This window comes from Haliotis rubra, unplaced genomic scaffold, assembly GCF_003918875.1.
Source record: "Haliotis rubra isolate DU_JTF1 unplaced genomic scaffold, ASM391887v1 Scf1121, whole genome shotgun sequence".
Lineage (NCBI taxonomy): Eukaryota > Metazoa > Mollusca > Gastropoda > Lepetellida > Haliotidae > Haliotis > Haliotis rubra.
In genome coordinates this window covers 141552-165077 of record NW_025765028.1, presented here as the reverse complement: position 1 = coordinate 165077, position 23526 = coordinate 141552, and the positions used below count along the sequence as shown (strand labels likewise).

The 23526-nt window shown below is 38.3% G+C and overlaps 1 protein-coding gene and 1 long non-coding RNA gene across 2 annotated transcripts; one reads left to right on the top strand and one right to left on the bottom strand.

Moving 5' to 3' along the window:
- Positions 1-13: 13 nt before the first annotated feature.
- Positions 14-1583, bottom strand: LOC124290135. Its single transcript, XR_006901841.1, has 3 exons — positions 1508-1583; positions 120-267; positions 14-35 (listed from the first exon to the last, which is right to left on the bottom strand). It is a non-coding gene; the product is annotated as an uncharacterized LOC124290135 (long non-coding RNA).
- Positions 1584-2708: 1125 nt separating this feature from the next.
- On the top strand, positions 2709-9583 carry LOC124290125. The gene is made up of 13 exons (XM_046726820.1): positions 2709-2780; positions 4073-4147; positions 4921-4995; positions 5211-5643; positions 6143-6449; positions 6606-6731; positions 7078-7252; positions 7450-7574; positions 7797-7926; positions 8122-8277; positions 8406-8528; positions 8685-9305; positions 9485-9583. The coding sequence occupies exons 5-13, from the start codon at positions 6241-6243 to the stop codon at positions 9527-9529; spliced, it is 1710 nt and encodes a 569-aa protein (XP_046582776.1). The 5' UTR covers positions 2709-2780; positions 4073-4147; positions 4921-4995; positions 5211-5643; positions 6143-6240; the 3' UTR covers positions 9530-9583.
- Positions 9584-23526: the final 13943 nt, after the last annotated feature.

Below are 23526 nucleotides of genomic sequence, written 5' to 3'. Positions count from 1 at the left end.
GAGATGTATCCAGGGGTTTTGAACCAGGTCAGCTCCTAAAGAAATAGGAGATAAAACTGATAACACTGTCAAGAACTAAATTATAATATCATTCAAAATATATTAAATATTTTTTCTACCTTGATATGTAACTTTATATACACCCATCAGCATGTCAAGTGTCTCCAGAAAGTCATCGGAATCCTCTCGTTTGTACAGGTCACTCCATAAGTTGTCAGTAACTGAATACTTGTGTATGGGGCACTCAATGTCGACATCATCATGAAGCTGAAATTAAAACCTTAACACTTAATACATTTGAGATAAGTTTTATACTTGTACCTACACATGCAGCATTAACATCACTAGCACTACAAGCTGCGACCGATAAACCGCGATGTTGCCTCTGTTTGTACATCAAGGTATGTCGAATATTTATCAATATTTGTAAACGCCTACCTCAATAAAGGAAATGTGTTCGAATGTTTTGGCGTTGCTGGTTAAATTCGATTTTCCGAGAGGCCCATGTCTACTAGGAAAATAAGGAAATGACTTTTAAGTCAGCCAACATAATCCGGTGTCCGATGTAACAATTTCCGAATTAAACAATGACCAAGAATATTTACTATGAATGAATACACCTTCCTGCGTTTTTCGTTCTGCATAATCTAGAGTAGTTCCCCTTGAGTTTCAAAATAGGAATCGAAAGACGAAAAGAAAATATCTACTCATCAATTTTGCACCCATGTTTTAGGGGGGTCGTCACTGATTTCGTACAGGGCACGGGTGAGGGGGTTGGGGTGTTGGAGTCCACTATATATAGATATATATAGATTTAAGTGTCTGGGGTAGGAGGTGGGGCATTCACATTTTACAAGCTCCCCCATAAAGATCACTATCACCCCCATCCCCAGCTACATCGGGAACAATATACTGGTCAAAGTGACAATACCCGAGGAGGCAATTTAATTGCCTCGTTAATTGCCTCGGCACTGCATAGACAATACGCGTCTTGGGTAACATCCATTACATGTTTTGTTGGTTCAGATCAACACCAGATGCTGATATTGTTCTTGACTTCAGGAAGACATTAACATTACTTCTTAATGCAATATACATTGGTCCTGCACAGTTATGTTTCATATCTAATTAATTATATCTTACAAATAATTTTTACAAACTGCTCGCATAGTAATATCAATAGGAAGCATTTATATGGTACTTAAGCATTTATATTGTTACGTAATATCTGTCTTCAAAAAACCCTCGGCTCTGCTCTAGTGAAATAACAGAAATACCAAAGGTCGCCCAACATATGCATGCATTAAGGAAGGCTGGTCGATTCATGATACATGTATACTTTTCTACAAATTACATATAGATGAAAAGGTGTTTGTGAAAACATCTGATTAATTGTTATTTAGTGTGCTCTGCATAAAAATGCCAATGTGAACAAAATAGTTTAATGCCACATTCTTTGGTCGGCTTTTCTGTAAATCAAACATTATAATATACCATTACCCCTCACCTGTATAGTGACTGCAGTGCGTTGAGCAGACGGTTTAACACTGCTGACTGCACGTGGTTCGGGATTGTTGCTGTGGCTGAAATACAAAGTACTATTTGTTACAGAAAGAGACCAAGTTGCCTGTGCCATTGTGCATTGACTGATCATGAATGCGATGGGGCGGTTCATAAAGTACCCGAATATATTCCAGCGGCATGGCAATGACCGTAGGTCTACTCAATGAGGCACTGAAGATTACGATGTTTGAGAAATGTAGTTTTACTCCGCCCAATCCGATTATGGATTACCATCATTCAATACAAACGATACAACAGTGCATTATGGAGAGGGTAATTATACCTACCTGGTGCAGCAGGCAGATGTCCGCTCTTTGAAGTTGCCGACAAACAGGACGCATCATTGGAGCTTGCAAAGACAGCGTGTACACAGCTTCTCCCCAAATTTGCAGAACGATATGAATGTGAGTCAGATGATTTGGAGATTTACCGTGCGTAAGTCTGGCATGACATTTCACGGATATACACCTTCATGTTTGTTTTGCAATACCAATCATCGACGCCCGACCTTTCTCAATGTACTTTGTTTTTAACTGGTGTGTATATAGTGCCATGAGCACATCAGTTGTGTTCCATTTCGTTCATTCTTCGAGAGCGTTCAGTCACACGGTAAAAAGAGACCTAATTATCAAGTCGGCAAATAACTGAAACAAGTATCAGGGTGAAGTACTGGATACCGTCATCAGCTGTCAGCTCAGCTTCGACGTCGTTGCAATGGGTGAGAATGATTTCACATTTTTCATTGATACCAAATACTGTGTAAATCTCAAACAACGTTTGCTTTATGCTGGTATTGAATTCTTTATAAATATAAAATGCGTTTCATTTGACATTGTCATTCATGAATGTTTTTCAACCGTTTATAGATCATACTAACGTCATCACCAATAAAGACCATTCTTCAAGACATCTGACCAAAAGGAAAGGCACAGAAAGAGGTAAGATGAATGTTCAAGGAATAAATTGTTTCAAACGAAATGGACGAATGAATGCTTGTGACTGGAATATTTTCAAACAGATTAACGCGATATTTTAGACGAATCCCCGGTGTGAATAAACAATTCTCATTACTTCGTCTTTTAAATTTCGTTTCGGACCTTAGCACGGCGCACAATTTTTATCATTTTTCAAAATAAGTTAAGAGAGCATGCAAGAGATACGAACGTAGATACTGGTTGGCATTGCACCTGATTAGCGTTACCTACGTGCTGTACCAGGTAAGTGTCATTTGTGGCTTGTGGTAGGATGGCACTGTCTCAGCTGTCGACAGGGTTATCTCGTGGACGTGGACGTGAGGGTGGCGCAGAGGTGTAAACTTACGATACACTTGCGTCGTTGCGTCGAGTACAGTAAATCTACATCTCAGTTATTTCTAATCTCTATATCTCTGACAAGAAGTACGACTATACAGTATAGGATAACACTAGAGAACGTAACCAAAAATATCTAATGTCATAACGCCGTTTAAATTCCGCAAACCTTTATCTGACTCTGGGTGATATGTAGCTTAATACAACGTGAGTAGAGTGTTTGAACATTGATACACATATCCGATACATGGAGATAATTATTTTGCATGTCAGCTTCAAAGAACATACTACTTCAAAGAAGTTGGCATCCATAAATTCTCGCCTTTAGGTATGTTTTTAGTTTCTTGTTCATGGATCAATTAATTTTATGGTTAAGCCCAGTAATTCCGTACAGTACCCCAAGCCCAGTAATTCAGACCCAGATCCGTTGACCACAGTGATTGCTAATTACCGGGAATAAACAGGAAGCGGCCTACACAAGCAGTGTGTCAAGGCTGATACAGGTGGAAGTATGGTGAAATACACACCTGCCCAAATCAATAAAATAAAGTCTTTAGACAGGATTGAATGCACATGTTTGCAACCTGCATTAGAATATGTTTACAGCTTGATTCAGTATTGAAGAAATAAAACATTCCATAATACAATATGGCATTACATGAAATATATATATATATGAATATATTCCAGGCTCAATGCAAAAGCCATCATTATAATATTGCAATCAAAACCCTTGATGTTAGTTATGGTCAGATGTTTTACATGATACCAAATATTAATACTGTGCCTTGGTGATTGAAGAGTTTGGGGAGGTTTGAGGTTTCAAAAGTCATCCAGCTTATTTTCATGAAAACGGCATGAAATATTTTATGATTTGAGCAGTTTAAGATGTCATTGTGAACTTATTTCTTGCATATCATAGGATGATTACGTGAGTGTGAATGTATATGTATTCAGCATCCAGGGTAAACATGTTGAATTGATTAATGCACTACACATGAAGATTGTCAAAGCTGGTTTATTGAGCTGAATCTCGTAATTATATATATAATCGTCTACTGTGCAAATCATAATAAATCTGCCTCATGTGTACTACAAATTTAATGAAAGAATTGTATACTGACATTTATTGATTTTTCTATTAACTTTATGTACAAACATTCATGAAATCAATAATAATTTCTATTTTTCACATATAGGAAGCCAAACACCTGTGAAGAGAAGACTGGTCAAATTTGAAGATTTGACAAGTGGGGCAGGATTACCTTCCACAGGTATGTTCATTAAATTCAATAAAGATGTCAGTATCTATGTTGTCAGTGTGACACTGACCCTCACCAATTTTTAACAGACAGGTGGAGCAAATTTGATTTCTGGCCTTGGGTAACTTTGGAGGCATTGTGGGTTTATGACAATGTTTTTGCTTGGTATCAGAGGGAACAAGTGGGATTGTATTAATTTGTTTGTTTATTACATTTTATATGGATGCTAATATTTTATTTTCTCAACTCTGTGACATCTGGTGAAACTGCTGTTTTGCAGGTTTCAACATCATTTCTGTTACAATGTATGTCTTGTATAACTGGAATGCTGTTCAAACTAATATCAAACCCAATCACTCACTTCATTTAAGCTATAATGCCACATGTCACAGATAAAGTGAATGAACAAAGCCTTATTATATTTTATTGTAATGATATTTAGGGCTCAGTAAATCCACAAGTTGAGACACAAAATTATTGGAATAAATGTTTCATTCAGTAATACTAACAGTATAGATCTATTCTCTTCAAATTAGCCATTAGCACTTGCACAGTTGTCAAAACAATCTGTAACAATAAGGGTCCTGTTTGTAAAGTTGTTTCAGTCTGTCATGTAAGGCCCATATCACAACCATTTGTTGTGTGTCTAATTGAGCCTTTTATTTATATGGATGTGTTAGCATGCATCAGCCTCCATGTATTTAAAAGTGTTGGTTTATACAAAGGTTGTGAATAAGCAGTCAAATTGACTTTTTTTTCTAATCATTCTTTCAATCTTTACACAGGAGGCCAAACACCTGTGATGAGAAGATTGGTCAAATTTGAAGATTTGTCAAGTGGGTCAGGATTACTTTCGACAGGTGTGTTCATTTAATTCAACAGAGATGTCAGCATTAACTTTATGTTGTCAATGTGACACTGCTGCTCTGCAGGCATTTTAAAGTTTTAACTGGCAGGGACAGGTGGAGCAATTTAGGTAAGTTTGGGGGCATTGTGGGTTTATGAGAATGTTTTTGTTTTGTGTCAGAGGGAGAATATAGTTTTACAAGTAAATAATGATGTATTTCATTTCTAGGAGCAGAAAAGGCACCACAATTTCTCAGTAAGACTGCTGTTGACACTGCAACCCAAGGTATTACTTTTAGTGCTATTGCACAATAGACGTGTCAAAATCATGTACGGAATATTTTCATCACTGATTGTACTCAATCTGTAAAGTGATAACAATGTTTACAAATGCACTGACCCATGACGAACTGGTTTAAGATTGGTGTCCACAAACCCATGCATGTCAGTAGGCGATCGTGTAGTCAGGTTTGCTCACCTACTTGACAGCCAAATATAATGCTCAATCACTAGGTTTCTGGTTCTGTGTCATATAGCTTGAATATTATGGAACGTGGGGAAACAAACCAAACAATAATTTTCTGTTTAATGTTGTATTTCAGTGACACTATTTTCACGTGAGGAACCATATTCTGACAGACGGCCCATTAGATCTGGTCCAAGTGAGTGTACAATTTATCCCCTCTAATGGTTATTCAATTGTTCTATTGTTAGGATGAAGCACATAAAATAAGAAATTCATCTGTGAATGTGTTATGAGGAATGCATAATCCCTAAAATCTTGAGTGTTTACACTGCATTGTTGCTAACTGTTCCACCAACCTGGCTACAAACATGTATATGTTTTCTTGGAAAACCTTTCTGTCTCAGTCAAAAAATAGAGAGATTAATTCTTCTAGCAGCCACAAATGAAGCAGTTTCTGGTCTGACATATGGTGATCATGTATATGCAATAAACGAATATGTATATTTCTTGACAGTATAAATTCAATGAAAATGGATGCACATAATCACGGATTTGAGGTATTGCCTGTAACATATGCAATGTTGGTGAGTCAGGGTCATTTATGATATTTGAAGGGAAACATAATGCACTGGAAGTTCAAGGACATCAACCTAGATATTGCTTCAGATATAGTTATGATTGAAAATGTTTTGCAGGGGAGAGGTCAAAGAGATGTGGACAACGAGAACAGAAGGCATTAATATCACAAGACATAAAAGAAGCTTTGGAGACCAAGTGCTGTGTGAAAGAGTGTATGAAGAAACTGTCTTTTGAAGTTATCCACCAATTGAGATTGTCGTTTTGGAGGAAGACCCAAACCAAACAGAGCCGCCTCATCAACAGTCATTTGAGAGCAGTGTTCAGATATCAGGAACAAAGACTGTCAGATGTTCTCTTCACCCTTGAAGGCCATGAAGTTTGCAGTGTTTGTTGGTGTACTGTATTCAAGATCAGTAAAAGCAGGTAAGTTAGGCATAATTGTTGAGGTTATCTTGTAAAGGTGAAGAAAATTGTAAATTTTTTCAGAAGTGGGTTTACAGAATCTTTTTTCATGTAATTTTTGTATGTAGGGATTGTGTTAAGTACAATGTTGTGATATATAATGAAATATATTTTTAGATTTTTTCATCATGGGAGAGCTGTGAAGGACTGCCTACCACAAAAGGTTGATCAAAGATCTGATCAGAAGTATGATTCCTTGAAGTACCTGGATGCAAAGGTGTGGCTGGATCAATATTTCAAAAGGTTGGTTTGCATGTACATTTCTAAAGCATCATAATATCATCTTTGTTATTATTTGTGGTTATTCTTTGTATTACACAGCACCTAATGTCTGAATATACTTATGTTGATAGCTTTGTTTTCATATCAGTGCAAACTGTCTAAGACAGCTCTTGTTCTTCCTTTCCCCCCATCCATTTCCAAGGGTCTTGAGTAATCCGCTGCTTATCTCTGTCCTTGAAATCACAGTGTGCAATCACTGATCAATGTTCGTCACGATATGGCTGAGATATTGCCGGTGTGACGTTAAATATTAACTCACTCACTGATCAGTGTAATCAGACAAATATGTTTGTATGTTTGTTTACAGACATGGAGACCACATGCCACACAAGACAGAAATCCAGCTGCCATCTTGCCTTACAAAGAGGCAAATCTTTGATGCCTATGTTGAAGACAACAATGATCAGGGCAAGCCGGTGATTGGGTATAGCCGTTTTAAGGAGCTCTGGAGAGAGTTCTTCTCATCTGTGAAAATACTGAAGGTAAGTAGGATATACCAAGTGGTAAGTTGTCAACATGTATCTATTTCATGTTACTACAATTATATAAACTACTGTGATACTCCTTAGTTTTCAGTACCTAACAAGTACAGTGTTCTCACAGCTTGAAAGATGCCATTGACATGTGTTATGAACAAATAATAAATGGTGATGTTGAAATTGTTTACTTCTTGTTCCAGTCAAAGGATTTCACACAGTGCTCTCTGTGCATCTTGTATAGAGATGCACTACAAAGAAAGAACTTGGCAAAGGAAGAAGTCAAGGCCTTGAAAGAAGAAAAAAAGGGACACCTAGCTTTGCAAAGGTTCGTTATTTCTGTAATAATGAATGAAGTTAATGAAAATGTAGTTTGAGAAATGGATTTTGCATCACAAGATATTAAATGTGAGGAAATAATATAAGCAACTCACAAAAGGGCCACTCACTGCTTTGTGGTTTTTACAGGTTCAGTGTATGTCTGTCTGTCTGTTTGTCTGTCTGTATGTATGTCTGTAGTTTTCATATTTTAAATGTTTTGTGTTTGCAGGCTACTTCGAGAAACATATTACAAACATGGGGACAAGGCAAAGAGGTCACCATCTAAGTATGTGTCCCTCATCATTGACAACATGGACCAAAACAAGACAAACCTTCCTGTATTTCCAGAACAATCAAAGGTACACATGCGTGATGATTACATATTGAATTACAGGCTCCTTAAACGATTGAACAGTTGACACTCATATTTCAAAAGCTGAATATAATGAATTTGTCTTTATTCATGTACTTATCGTGTGTAATGAATGTTGATAGTAAAAATACTAGTTTTTGACAGGCATTAATTAAAATACAATAATCTTCGAACATTTCAGATTGATGGCAGCCTTGCACATGTCAAGCACCACGTGACAGGTGTTGTGGATCATGGAAACCAAGCAACCCATGCTGTTGTCTGGAATACATGTATTCCAGGCGATGCAAATGTAACGTGTACAGTGCTTCTGTATGTCCTCAGTAGAATTGCACAGGTAACACTACTATATATTTTCAATATGAGTCATTGCCTAATTAATCACAAAACATTTGTTTCAAATTTGTTCCTGCACAAATGCTATGAAATCGTATTTAATTCATTTACTAAAAACTACTATTTCAGCTGAACCATGGGCGTCTACCAGAAACGCTGTATTTACAAGCTGACAATTCGCCAAAAGATAACAAGAACAAGACCGTACTGTATGTTTTGGCATTGTTAGTCAAATTGAAAATCTTCAAAAAGGTATGTGTTCTTTTTGCAACATATTTACATAAACAGTGTGGGAATGCATGCAATAGAGGTCATTAAGAGGATCTTTAACATTCTTTATTAGAATCTCGGGATATTCAAATAATCCAATAATTGAATGTGTATTTTAATAGTGATACTCTTTTCCAGGTGAAACTTTCATTTCTCATGGTGGGCCACACTCATGAAGATGTGGACCAGCTGTTCAGCGTGTTTGCAAGGGAGCTGAGACAGAAACCTGCTGCAACACGTGATGCTCTCCTGCAAGTCCTTGCCAGCAGTAACGATCCAAAGCCCACTGCTACTGTACTGGATGGTGTTTGGGACGTGAGGCAGTTGTTTATCAACTGTGATTCACCTAAAGGACACAAGGAGGCACATGTGTTTGTGTTCAGAATGGAGGGGTCCTCAGTCTCCATGCTTTATAAAGATTGGCCACTGAAAAGTGAAACCTACAGAAAGGTGTCATTGGATTTTAAGGTTGACCTGTCAACACTCACACCTGTCACTCTGGACAAGGAAAAGGTAGATGACACCTGTAAGGCCATGGGGAGAGACTTGGCCAAATGTGCGTCATCTACCAGGCTGTCTGAAGAGGAAGGCTTGTGGTGGGTGTCCTACATTAGAAAGATGGGGGACATTCACACACCGGCCATCAAGCTGTCCGACTTCAAGCCCTTCATGCCTGCCCCAAGGGAAGAGAACACCCTCCCAAGAAATGTACAAGAGGCAATAGACCGAAGCAATGAAAAAATGCAGAAGCAATCAAAGGTATTTTCATTGAGTTCCGATTGTGAATAAAAAATTATATTGTCATCTGTTATACAGCGTTAGAGAGCATTTAATGTATAAAACATCCAGACATCAAAATGAATACCGATTTAAGCTTTTACTGTTTTTCGCATGTCTTTGTATGTCAATTCTTATTATCCTTTCATTTTCATTTTCAGGTATCACTTACAAAGCACAGAAGACAAGCCTCAACGGAACTCTGAGATGGTGGCCTGATTGTAACACTGATGTAAATATGTATATGCGATGTATATACACTGAACATAAAAATATGTGTATAATCACAAGCTAAATTTGCTTTTGCCTCACTGTCAAGTTAAATTGAAGTAGATTTTCGAAATGATTTGGACTTTGGTCTCAAAAAAGGGGATGGGTTTTGTTTCCACACAAGTCGAAAACCTTTCAATATCTTTCAGCAGAACTTAGCAGATATATGAGACATATCCCAAAGGGGTGCCTTTAGCTATTTGCAAATTTTTGGCATTTATAATCTTCCTGGTTTCCATGGAAACAATTCAGACTTAGTTTCATAAGGGAGGGGTGGGTTTCAACTTCAAAACCTTTCATTTTCTTTCGACAAGACTTGGCAGACATATCAAACAGATCTTGAAGTGGTGCCTTTTGCTATTTGCCAATTTTGGCACTTATATTTTTCATGATTTCCATGGAATATTTGGACGTAGTCTAAAAAAAATTCAAGTTGGACTTTAAGTAACTGCCAGATGATTTGTTTTTCAAATATGTGGGGCCGGGGATTTGTCATCTTCTGATGGTTCTTGTTGGGGCTGTTGTTAAGTCTGAAATTGATTATTCTCCTTGTAAATATCCCTGTCTAGGTAACAATAAGTAAAAACACAATGGTCCCCTGTCATGGTTAGAAAGTTCCTTCTATTCTTGGAATTATCATGTGTTTTGATGTACTTATTGACCCTACTTATTGATCAAATTGTGTTTGAGGTGTAAATTTAATTTGTCATTGATGTGATGGTTTGAAGGCCACTTTAAAAACTAATTATCACAAAAGTTATTTAGTGTTAAGATATAAATATCATATGTCTCTCTTGTAACACAGTATTGTCAAACTTGTCACATGATACAATTCTACTTTCATACATTTTACTTTTCGATGACATTAAACATTTGCTATAATCTTTTCTTTGGATATTCAGATCGAAAATAATGATGAAATAACTGAAAAATTTGCGTTGGTTGAAACATATTTTGAAGATGTCACAATAATACACCGACATCTGCACAAGAAATCTTTGTAGTTTTTATGTATGTCCCTCACCTATGATATATAAGTTTCATTATTATGTACATGTTATTCTTGTTATAGTTTGTCAAAGTTTTAAATTTTGTTCTTTTGTTACAACCAGCCTGCCATAAAGAAAAGCAAATAACCATAATGTATGTTTTTGTGTTTGGAATGTATATATATATATTTGTATATGTACAGCATGCGTAACTGTAATGTGGTCTATGGCATTTATGAAACAATACATACAGTTATGTTATATGACCTTGTTTGTGTTATTTTCCCACTGTCTGATGTTAACTCTGCTTTCTATGATAGTATATCTCATCTTGATTGAATTGTTGGATTTCACCAAGTACAATGTATTCTTATATTTGGCTGGCCTCATTAAAAGGCTGTTAATTGTTTTAAAGTCACATTTACTTGCACACTGCAAATTAGATAAATTCAAAGTAAAATCTGACAAAGAGCAATTCATTTAGACAATTTTAATGTGTGCAGGTGTACAATTAATGAAGGCTCTGCTTAATATGGTTTCAAGGATAATGCATCTGCCATATACAATTCAGTGATCCTCTGTCCAGTTAGGGTGATTATAGGAGCAACAGAGGCATATATACCATATTATAAATCTTTTCTGCCAGAAATTTCTGCAGAAAAAAAAAATTCTGCCAGAAATTTCTGCAGGAAAAAAAAATTCTGCCAGAAATTTCTGTAGAAAAAAAAAATTCTGCCAGAAATTTCTGCAGAAATGCATTTTCAGAGCCAATTTGTGAGCTTATGAAAACATGAACACACTTGCACAATATATTTTTGGATTCATCTCCTTGAGATCTTTCCAATGATATAAAAAATGTTTTTGTAGCATGCTTCCTTCTGGGTGTCAAGTTAGGACTGTCTGGCCATTCCTAAGTTGTCCCGCCCGGCCTTATACCAATAGCGCAATTGGACATACATTGTTTTGCACCTTACACATGTTGTATCTATGCATTACTAAGATGGTTATATAAATGTGTTTCGGCTTTCAGTGAGCGAGACCGCCTCCGTGGTGTAGTGGTTAGAGCGTCCGCCGGAGAGTGGAAGGTCGCGGGTTCGATCCCCGACCGCGTCATACCAAAAGACGTTAAAATATGGTACTTGTTGGTCCCTGCCTGGCGCTCGACATTAATGGGTACAACAAGGACTGGTCGGCTCAGAGTCAGTATAATGTGTCTGAGTAGGGTATTCATGCTTCACTGCGGCATGGTATCTCAGTGGGCTAGCACTATAAAACCAGCTTCAGTCTGGGCTAGTACAAGCAGCCGCACTTACCGTGAACGAGACATATTTCCAGCAGTTCCTGATGCATGGTGGACAACTTTCTTGAGCGATCAAGATTCATGTACGGTGAGTGAATGAGTTTAGTTTTACGACGCACTCAGCCATATTTTAGCTATATGGCGGCGGTCTGTAGATAATCGAGTCTGGACCAAACAATCCAGTGATAAACAGCATGAGCATCGATCTACGCAATTGTGATCCGATGACATGTGTCAACCAAGTCAGCGAGCCTGACCACCCGATCCCGTTAGTGGCCTCTTACGACAAGCATGGGTTACTGAAGATCAATATTCTAATCCGGATCTTCACAGGTATTATGTACGGTATGGTATCGGATGCACCACCGATCTCGCAGACTCGGTTGACACATGTCACCGTATCCCAGTTGCGTAGATGCTCATGATGTTGATCACTCGATTGTCTGGTCCAGATTCGATTATTTACAGATCGCCGCCATATATCTGGAATATTGCCGAGTACGGCTTTAAACAACCATCCAACCAACTCGTGGACTCAGCAAACAAAAGTGAGGTCGAGGAGCGTGACAAGCGCTGGAATGTTTAGGAGCAACGCCAATCTTGGTTCTTACCTGATAAAAGTATTGGGAATCATAGGCATTGTAGTATGTCGATAAATAGGTTCATAATGCAATAGGAAACACATTGAAGAATGAAAAAACTCTTTAAGTGCAACGTCATCAACGTATATTTCTCCCTCCCAAAACACAACTTAAGTAAAAAAATAAGTGAAGAGGAAGATATTCGGTTATGTCGGAAGTCCTGTGTTTTGATACATTGTAAAAATGAAACGGCAGTAATTTGAGAAAATGCCTTTTTGTCCTTTACTAAATAAGTTCTCTCTGCATTTCATTTCTCTGTTTTTCTTAACCTAACTTAAAAAGAAATTGTCACATAATTTAGCCTTGTTGTCACATAATAAAACATCGTTCTGATTTTTTCAGGGCTGGAGGACAGATCGAAAGCGCCGACCGTTTCCTCATAAACATCATAGATGATCCCAACGGTACACAAATCCCCGTATTCTTACCGTCGATGGACTGTTTCTTCTGCGGGGTCAGTATAATCTGAAACAATATACGCCATAAATTATCAAGGTAACATTATACAAGGCCAGTGCCGTTCAAATAACTCCAGCGACGTCCATAACTCGACAGCGGCCGTCAATCTGCCAGCTAAGGTAACTCGACGTTTCTGGCACTCCCAAGGATGAGCGACACTCCCTTATAGCGGATGCATTTGTCACATAATGTTGTTTAATTCTGGAAGGCAGATTAACCTCTAGTTCTATCACTGTAATGTTAGCACCGAGCGAGAATAACTCGGAGCGACTGCGAAGTCAAGGTCACGGTCGCGTCGTAAATATTGCCGCTTAAAGATGTAAATCTTCGTGTTTTGTTTGCTATCTTACAACTAATGCGTGGTCCAGCATTCATGTAATACACAACAGATGATGTCTGACATATTGTATTTCACAAACGCATCCCTTAAACCTTTACCGCTCAATATGTTTTCAGCACGCCCGCGCAGTACCTCCGGCGGGAATGGAATTATTACAAATCAATCTTCCGATATGCTGCAGATGAAGAAAGATCTTTGAGCTGTTTTCATTCATGTTACTCCGTTCAATCTGCTGAAAATAAACATTAAGCTGGCTGTGAGTTTTACCTCCGTGTCCGAATCCCCACACTTCCAAATCTAACATCGCAAATGACACCTTGAGTCATCCAGATGTTCTGTACAGTCAACGTCAGCAAGGCACAGTATGAGGAAAAGGCCCTATTATGGTGACTGTGTAGATGCTGGATCTTGTGCCTCAGAGATGCCCTGGGCATAGACTCTGATATTAGTCATGAACCATGCATTTGAGTCCTACATTAGATCGTTTACTTTAATTTCAGACACACGACATGTGCAGGAAGCTTCATATTGTGAAACTCGTTAAGTCGATGCGTTCCGTACAGTGAACCATCACATATGAAGCTGGTGAACACACATGGATATATTCAAGCTGAAAGTGCGGTTGCAAAGGAGGCATGGATTATATTAATCACCTCTTTCTTCTTAAATAATTATAGCTGGTACAACTTATAGATTGTAGCATTTTTTTTGTTTTCGATATATATAAATGACACGAATCCACGCCTCACACAAAATCAATTACACCAAAATAATACTGATATACAAATCACAGAAATGGAAATCCCAACGTATCAACTCTCCTTTCTCCTATACAAAGTCACGATTTCTTGTCCACAATTTTGTAACTTTAGACGATGTGATTCCATCAGAACAGATCAGGTCCTGTTTATCAGCTAACATGCAAACAGTGGAATGTGACCTCCTCATCTTCTTCCAAAAGGATGTGCGTCGTCCAGTCAAACACCCGTCAAGATTGACAAGGACGTTCATTTACTTTCGATGGCTTATATTTCTAAACATACGAGTCAAACGAGCCTGGAAGTGCAACCATAAAGCAGTCTGGTCATGTGATGAGGCACGAACTCCGTACAAACAGATTGAGAACTTCCAATTTTAAGTCTGTCCAATCTACAAATTCATCCTATGCTTGAGACGAGAATGTTCCTTAAGTTATGTCATCCCTTAAAACAGTATAGGTCGTGCGCTACACATAGCATCCGCATAAACACTGTAACAGCTCCATCTTCGATGACGCATCTGATCATACGACTTTACAGCTTCAGATGTCAGTAACATGCACTTGTCTACTTATAGACAGAGCAATGTAACGACCATACATGAATCACTAGTCAGTGTTTGAATTTGAAATTCAGTACATGCACAAAACTATTACTTCAAATTCAAAAGCTTTCAATTAAAATCTTCAGATTTCAAAGTTCAAAGATTCAGCACTGTTGGCTGTAAACATTGGGATTGTTATCAACATGACACTCACATGTTCACTAAACAGTCGGAAATACACTGGCTGTTTTTCAGAGTCAATCGTTATTGAATGAAAGAATCTTAAACAGACAACATATGATATGAGATACAATTACACTTACGTTAAACTACAGTCATGAATCAGAGTTGTTCATTCTCAAATATTTCATTACTTCCCAGTGTGTTATGGTTCAGTTCATAAGACAAATAGCTTTTAATGATAATATGGAATTCTAACTTTATATTATACTAATAGTATGGATTTCTGTTGATACAGCACGTATGCCCACAAAACTGTAAAACTACTTAACATTGAAATTTGTCAAGAAGAAACATATAGACGTATTATACATTGAATCCGCATGTGGAAACGTTAACACTGACAACACATGTATTATTTTCTTTGCAGCTTGTTATAACCTTCCTAACGCGAATGCTCTGTCTTATCGCGTGGGTTTGTTTAACACCATCTCCAGAAGAGCTGCATTTTTCATTAGGAAAGGAGGAATAACTCTATTCTTTCAATTCAAACTTTGGGAAACAAAGCCTGAATGACAAAGACTTTGTCAGCCTTTCACAAATATTATGCACGTCTACGATTCCAGATTGTCGGGTTACTTTCCTTATCAGAGACTGAAATAGAATACAAACTGACTAAACTAAACATGCCACCAGTGTAATATCAACTGTATATTTTGTTCAATGACACTTGTAACTTGAATAACTTCAGGAATTTCAGCTTTTCGTATTTATTGTTCGGGCCCTATTGTTTTCCAAGTCACTCTGGTATGTATAATACCTCGTTCATGTCAACATACCAGCGTACCTAATGCCACACACCTACAAATCTACGCACAAAACTAACAGACACACTGAAGCAAACAGATATATAAATATAGAAAATATTGTTCCTGTTCAACTCAGGAAAACGTTCAGATCCAAATAGGACGTTCTTGAGATGAACGTTACCGCAGCTATCATGACTATATTTATGAATATCACCATGTCACACTGACGTAGTAAATCACCTGAAGTTACACATTCCTAAAATCTGTAGAGGATTATCTGTAGAGATACGTTGTGTGCCAAACTATTCCAATGACGCAGCTGTCTTGGGTGCCGCTAACTTTTACGTGCTTAAAGGAGAATATGAACGAAAACAAAAACTCTTAATATATTGTAAAGGATGTTCTAAAAGTCACATTCCGTGATTAAACTTGAACAAAAAGTTTGTAAAATAGCAATAAAAACACAAAAACGTTCTCGTATTTCCGCCTATTGCGGAAACACCCGACATTTAATAAGCAGAGGGGGTATCACGTGACATGACGTCATAAGTGCCTGTTGCTGATGGCTTTCTCTTTGATTTTACCTCACAACTTAACAGTGTCCGTGGATTCTGAAGCAGTAAAAGATGTTCCTGATGTCATTTCTGAAATGGATGTTAGACCGTATCAGTACGATCCGATTTTACATCTTGCAAAACAATCTTCCACTGAAGATGAAGAAGAAGAATCAAGCGAAACGGAGGCAGCGCTTGAGGTCAAAATAAATAAAAAATAGAGGCACATTTGACGTAACGAGCGGAAAGGTCACGTGGGTTCCAGCGAAATATGCATAATGGCCGAAGCTGAGATTTACAGAAACTGTTTTCGCGATTAAACATAATTATACATAATAACCCATAAACATAATTATACATAATTTTTAATTGAAAATTTGGGAATATGTTTCTGATGACTTCACCTTTCACCCAGTAAATTATTGCAATTCACTCGTATTCTCCTTTAACAAACAACGTCAGCCGTCATATTCTGTACTAACATGTATTTCTGTGTAGTCATAATCTACCAAGCTGGAAACAGAAATTACCACGGATAATGCAAATCCATTTTGCATCCAAGTACGTTTTAGTAACTTTTTCAGGTTTTATGTCAACCAACACTGTTTGGGCAAGTAACAGACGCCTTTAATACCAAAATAACTTCCAGTATATATAGTACAATAGTTTAATATAATATCTTTCCTGTTTAGAATATATCTCTATGAATAACATTCCTGAACTAATTTTAATGCATTTTTAAAGCTTGTATCACTTGTGAATTAAATCGACAAACCTGACGTTTCTTATGAAGCGCACGCTCACATTACTTTTTCCATGAGAAATGGAAATGAGTGTCATTAATGTGTTTCAAAACCAACTTGTAAAATAGAAAACCATTTTAATCAATATTGATGAGCAATCCCCACACAGTTTACACTGGCAATTACAACATGAAAATAATATATGTAAATCTGGCCCTGATTTTAATTGTTTTCTAAATATAATTCACAGAAAAGTTTCTGAAAGCCAACGGTGGTGGCGAAGTTGAATCTATGTAGAACATAACCCATTAGCCTTGACCAAATGTTAGGTGACCAGACATTTCATGTGTAAATTATATTCTTCATCTGAACATAATAGCCTTCTGCATGATTGAAGCCATATATGATTTATGAGATATAAATGTACTGGTTGAAAAGTAATATAGTCATGAGATTCACCTGATGAAGGAGTAAGAGTTAGCTCTGAACCGTCGTATACAGAACAAAAAGAAGTTGTTATCCATCACGTATCCATCATGTATTCATGTTCGTCAAACTTCTAAATTTAGTATAGTCATTATGTTGACACTCCACTGTTTCGTCAATTCTTAGGATATGAAGCAGAGCGTTTTGGTCTTTACGAATACCACTCGTATAGAACAGGTGAGGTGAGGTGAAATTGGGTTTAACGTCGTGCTTGAGAATATTTCGCTCATATGACGACGTGCATGCGTGTGTATGTGTAGGTGCGGCTGCTTATACTAGCCCAGACTTAAGCTGGTTTTATAGTGCTAGCCCACTGAGATACCATGTCGCAGTGAAGCATGAATACCCCACTCAGACACACCAGTTCTGTTGTACCCATTAATGCCAAGCGCCAGACAGGGACCAACAAGTACCATATTATAACGTCTTTTGGTATGACGCGGTCGGGGATCGAACCCGCGACCTTCCGCTCTCCGGGCGGACGCTCTAACCACTACACCACGGAGGCGGTCCGTACAGAACAGCAGTTTTGCGACATGATTGTAGCGTTTAGACCGCATAGGGGAAGTCATATTAGACTTTGTTAACATCCTTGCAACTCTGAAACACCATTATGGATTGTTGGACATTTTCAGAGATACAATGAGAAATATTTCAGCGTCTTGTCTGCTTTCGTGCATAGAAATATTTTTAAATGTCATGGCAGCCGTATTGTTTGTAAGAAGTTCAGAGGATGATGTTGATTTCCCTACGAACTTACAAGTCGAGCATATTCTCTATGGTCTCCAGATTATAGCCTCGACATTTCCCTGCTGGCTTTCAGCTAAACGTCAACATACATTTATCCTTAATAGCCACGTTGAACAGTTCTGGTGAACATTAAGAGGAAGTATCTGAATATGACAGGTAGCTTCTCATTATCCATACCACGCCATCTACACCCCTTAAACACAGACTCTTAGAGCAGGATAATGTTTACATATTTATTAATAACATGTGTATTCTTTTCACCCTTTTCATTGCTGTTTAATGTGATCTTTCATAACACTTTTATCACTGTACTCAAGATTTAGCTTTTTCCCGATCGCCGCGGCAGATATTCGAGACATGATTGTTCTCTGACATTTGCGTTTCTGTATGTCGTTATATTTACATAGTGCTGGTTCTTTTAGGCTTGGTGCCTTTCTCTTCCCATATTGGCAAATATGGAAGACGATAATTGAGTTAATGTACACCGGCTGGGCGAGACCTTTTCGTTAAACCACTTTCAGTATAAAATATCAGAACGTCACGTGTGAGATAATTGAATAACACTTCAATTTGCACTCAAAATGTATTCATTTACGCATGCATTATTACGTGAGTTAAGTTTTTGAATCTTTCATGTGAATGTTTGGCACCAAAACAGACAAATCATCTCACATTATAGATCATTGAGAGGAACAAATTAAAAAGAAGTTCCTTCAGGCATCAGCAGTGTATAAACCGAAGATTTGCATGATCCAGATTCCATAAGTGTCCCTGGTTGTCATTTTCTCTCGTCTGTCTAAGGTTCTCCATAGGATGATATCGCCTTGTGAGACAGCGTCCTAAGCCCAGACACATTCGATGGGCTTGTGATCCACAATCTGACACTGACTCACGACTTCTTGTGAGACATATCCTTGACGTGTTTGGTCACCCTGGAACGATGAGGGCGTGTAGTGTCATCTTGGAGGCTGGATGCCGTAGCAAGATGAGACGTTAGGAAATGTAATCACAACTTTCTCCACAATGTCACTCCTTTTCTTTACACCATCCGCAACCTTGATGTCCATCCTGTGACCTTAATCTCCTGGCCTGATCACCATCACCGGATACTGTTGATACTGTGCTGGGTCTTTCACAGACATAGGCTTGCGGCAAGAGTGAGCGCTGTTCCATCTGTCAAGGGATCAGTATTATTCATGTCAAGGCTTGCTTGACATAAGCCCTATATGAATCTTTAACTGACCAGCCGTCTCGACACTTATGTATTTGTTACTGTTATGTGTCTTACTGCTTCACTTATCAGAAGTTAGAGGAATGGGTGTTATTGAGTCATTTCAACAAATGACGGACACATCTTCCCGAAACGAGACCGGCCTTACACGTCGCCTTGTTCTCTGTTCCCATAGTAATGACATCAATTCGGTATTACAAAAATCTGTTCCCTCACATCAATGTTAATATACTGTTCCTCCCTATCATACCGGTGTCTCAAAACCTTTCAGAAACGTTCATTTCTGCCTTATGATCGATACATTATAAATTGTCCATCCACGAGTGAGTGGGTGAGTGAGTTAAACTTTTATGTCACATCGGCACTATTTCAACCATACACGGCACGCTTTAAAACCTGGCTATACATCGCCAGAATCTATTCATCCATGTCACCCGAGGGACCGTTGCCCAGCAAATCCACCTTTCTGCACACCAAATTGTATTGCAGGTATTACTTGAGCGTGCATGCTTTATACTACATATCAGCGGGGCAAATTGAAAACAACAGTGGGTCTCAGGCGATCAAAATCGATTGTACCATAAATAGAGATTCTGTGTGTTCTGCCAGGGGGCTACGTGGATTGTACCTAGAGCAAGAAAGATAACTGTATTTTCCTGGCATCAAGAAGCTACGAGCTTGGATTGAACCTAGGGATTGGAGACTACATCTATTGAACCAGCTGGTATCAGAAGGCTTCATGCATTGAACCTGCTGCCAGAAGACTACATGATCTGAACCTGTGGAAGGAGACTACATTGATTGAACCTGTGGCCAGAAGACTACATGATCTGAACCTGTGGCCAGGTGAATACATGGATTGAACCTGTGGCCAGAAGACTGCATGATCTGAACCTGTGGCCAGGTGAATACATGGATTGAACCTGTGGCCAGAAGACTACATGGATTGAACCTGTGGCAAGATGAAAACATGGATTGAACCTGCTGCCAGGAGACTACACGATCTGAACCTATGGCCATAAAACTACATGGATTGAACCTGGAGGCCAGGAGGCTACATAATAGAAGGCCAAGTGGATTGAACACCGTTTTTAACTATACCAAGCCTTTCATACATTTTTTTCATGTAGCAAATCTAACATGGCCTTTGGCGTAATGAGCAAACGCGTGAAAACAAGATGCTATTAAGGAATGTACATTTTATCTAACGAGCCGTGGCAAGCTAAATACAGTTTGTCTTTTCAACAAAAGATGTTTACAACAACAAACACAAAGTTCTGATAGCATCATTTTCATGTGATCGAATTCTAAAATTCTATTATTCAACGATTGTACTTTGTCGTGAAACCTACATATGATATGATAATTATCAACTTTATCTTACTATCTAATCTTGAATGAGAAAAATGTGACACTTTAGTTCGATGTTGTGTAGTATGAAATAGACAGTTTCCTCCAACGAGTGATGAACTGGTAACATTTCAAATACCATTCCCTCGTCGATACATTGTAGTTTTGTTCAAATTGTAACTGTTACAATAGAATCACACCGGGGCATCGCCTACCTAATATCCGGACTAGTGACTAACAGTGACTTCACCTTGTTATTTATACACAACTATGGTTACAAAATACCACATGTCATTCACTCAAGCAGTAGTTTCAAAACACAATCTCCGTCTTTCTTCACGAAACAAATCGGTTCAGTTTCAGAGCTCTATTTGCAAAGAAATTGCTACTGGTATCAATAGTTAGCGACATGAGAACTCGTAAGCCATCTCCCGTCCTTCTAGTATGCAATGAACATGAGTGTAACATTTACGTGTCCGCACAAGATAGGTTTCAGTTGGGGGGAACCTGCTGCCAGGAGACTACATATGTTCGCACAAGACAGGTTTCAGTTGGGTCGGAAAGTCTAATCTGTGAATGTTGCGTTTAATGGGACAGTCAGTTGATCTCGAGATCTCGAGAATGAAAGTACATTAGGACCAGAATTTATCATTAATACCTTTTCTGTTGTCCAGTTTGTGCACGTTGATGCAGTGAAGTCAGGTCTGGACTTGGGACTATATAATGTAACTGTATTTACTTGTTCATCTCAAATGCAGATGCTTTTATGAGACAATATTTCTGTATTTCTTGTTCTGTGTTTTAGTGATTGAGTGAATTGAGTTGCGTAGTGTGCCGTACAAACTTACAAACAGCCATACGATTCTGACGTGCCAAAGGTACGTAAGTCTCCACAGTGAATAAACGCGCCTTCAACACACCAGTGCCCCAGGGTGCTTTATAGATATGTCATTGCAATATGTTCTTGCGTTATAACTTCAATATTGATCATAAACATCCTTACAGCAGAAAGGGGTTTCCGTAATAATACCAAAATGGTTCACTCGAGTATATGTCACTCACAACAACCCAGAGACGCAACAGAAGAGTATATAAGGCTGTTTAGAACTTGCAGGTAGATAGGATCGGAGCGAGGCAGCGTTTAGAACGCTGTCTGTAACGACGGATTACGTGGGCGAAATCCAGGGATCCGCACTGGACAATGGTAATTAGCCGTCCAGATATTTGTGGTAAAGTGATCAGCTGTTTCGAGGCCAACACGTGTAGAAGCTTGTCAGTTTGACACGTGACATCATGTTACAACGGAAGCTCGCTCAAGTGCAATAACACTCACGTGGAAGTCTGCGGTATTGAGTTCTGAAATGCAATCACTCAGATAACATTCCTGTCAATCGTAACAGAATATAACACCGGTTACAACGCTGTTACTCGCCAGTTGTCCATAATGCAGATCCACTATATTTTGCAAGGTTCAAATGGAAAGATTTTCATTTTATTTCGGAAAAGTTCACATTAAGTATGATTGTTTTCTGTTAACATAAAACGTTACTTGTTCTGTTAATATAAAACCTTACTTGTTCTGTTAATATAAAACGTTACTTGTTCTGCTAATATAAAACCTTACTTGTTCTGTTAATATAAAACGTTACTTGTTCTGTTAATATAAAACGTTACTTGTTCTGTTAATATAAAACGTTACATGTTCTGTTAATATAAAACGTTACTTGTAAAGTCTCATTTAGCTGACATAAATCGTAGTTCCACTAACAGAACGACGACAGCTCTTGCTGGGTTCTCGGCTGTGTTCGTGGATTTCAGTAAACAAAATTGGATTTGCAATATTCCAGCTATATGGCGGCGGTCTGTAAATAATTGAGTCTGTACCAGACAATCCAGTTATCAACAGCATGAACATCAATCTGCGCAATTTGGGAACCGATGACATGTGTCAACCAAGTCAGCGAGCCTGACCACCCGATCCCGTTAGTCGCCTCTAACAACAAGCATGGGTTACTGAAGATCAATATTTTAACCCGGACCTTCACGGGTCTGCACTACGTTGAACTTCGTTTGCACATCTGGAATGCCGTCATATAACCGAAATATTTGAAACAGCGTCTACCCTCCTCACTCCAAGTGCCGATCACAAACAGCTAAAGGCCTCACCTGTCCACGAGCCTCTGAAATCAACTACGTAGACCCAGTCAGCGGAGTAACCACCGCCATAGATACATCAAGAGTGATTCCTATGCAAATATATGGCCCAAATAGGGAATGAAGTTAGTAGACTAAATAACAGCTATATGATCCAATTAGTTCCAGTAACTGATCGATTAGAATTGGTGAAAACCGCTAGAGTACCAGCCTCGGTTGGTAATAATGTCTTGCTTTGCAGCGTACAAATGTTGGACGGCAAGAACTCCTCCATGGAAACAGAGAAACATCTGTGTACGTTCACAATAATGTCAATGACAGACTTTAGTAAATGTTCCAGCGATAGGAACCTTGAATATTCATGAAATCAATAAGATACACACAGGAATAGCTTTTATCACCCATATCAATTTTCTGACAAGAACGTGTTTTCTCAGTGTTGCTGTATGTAGAGAACAACAGCATTAAGGTTTGACTGTTTCGTTTACTCTCATCACACTCTATAGACGATAGCTTACACTAATATGGCAATAGCGTCAGATAGCGGTCACTTTATGAATAATTAGTCATTCAATGTATAAGGCAAGTGTAGCCCATGGAAACCAAGTGTTGCTCAGTGGATTGATGTATTTACACGTTGACCAC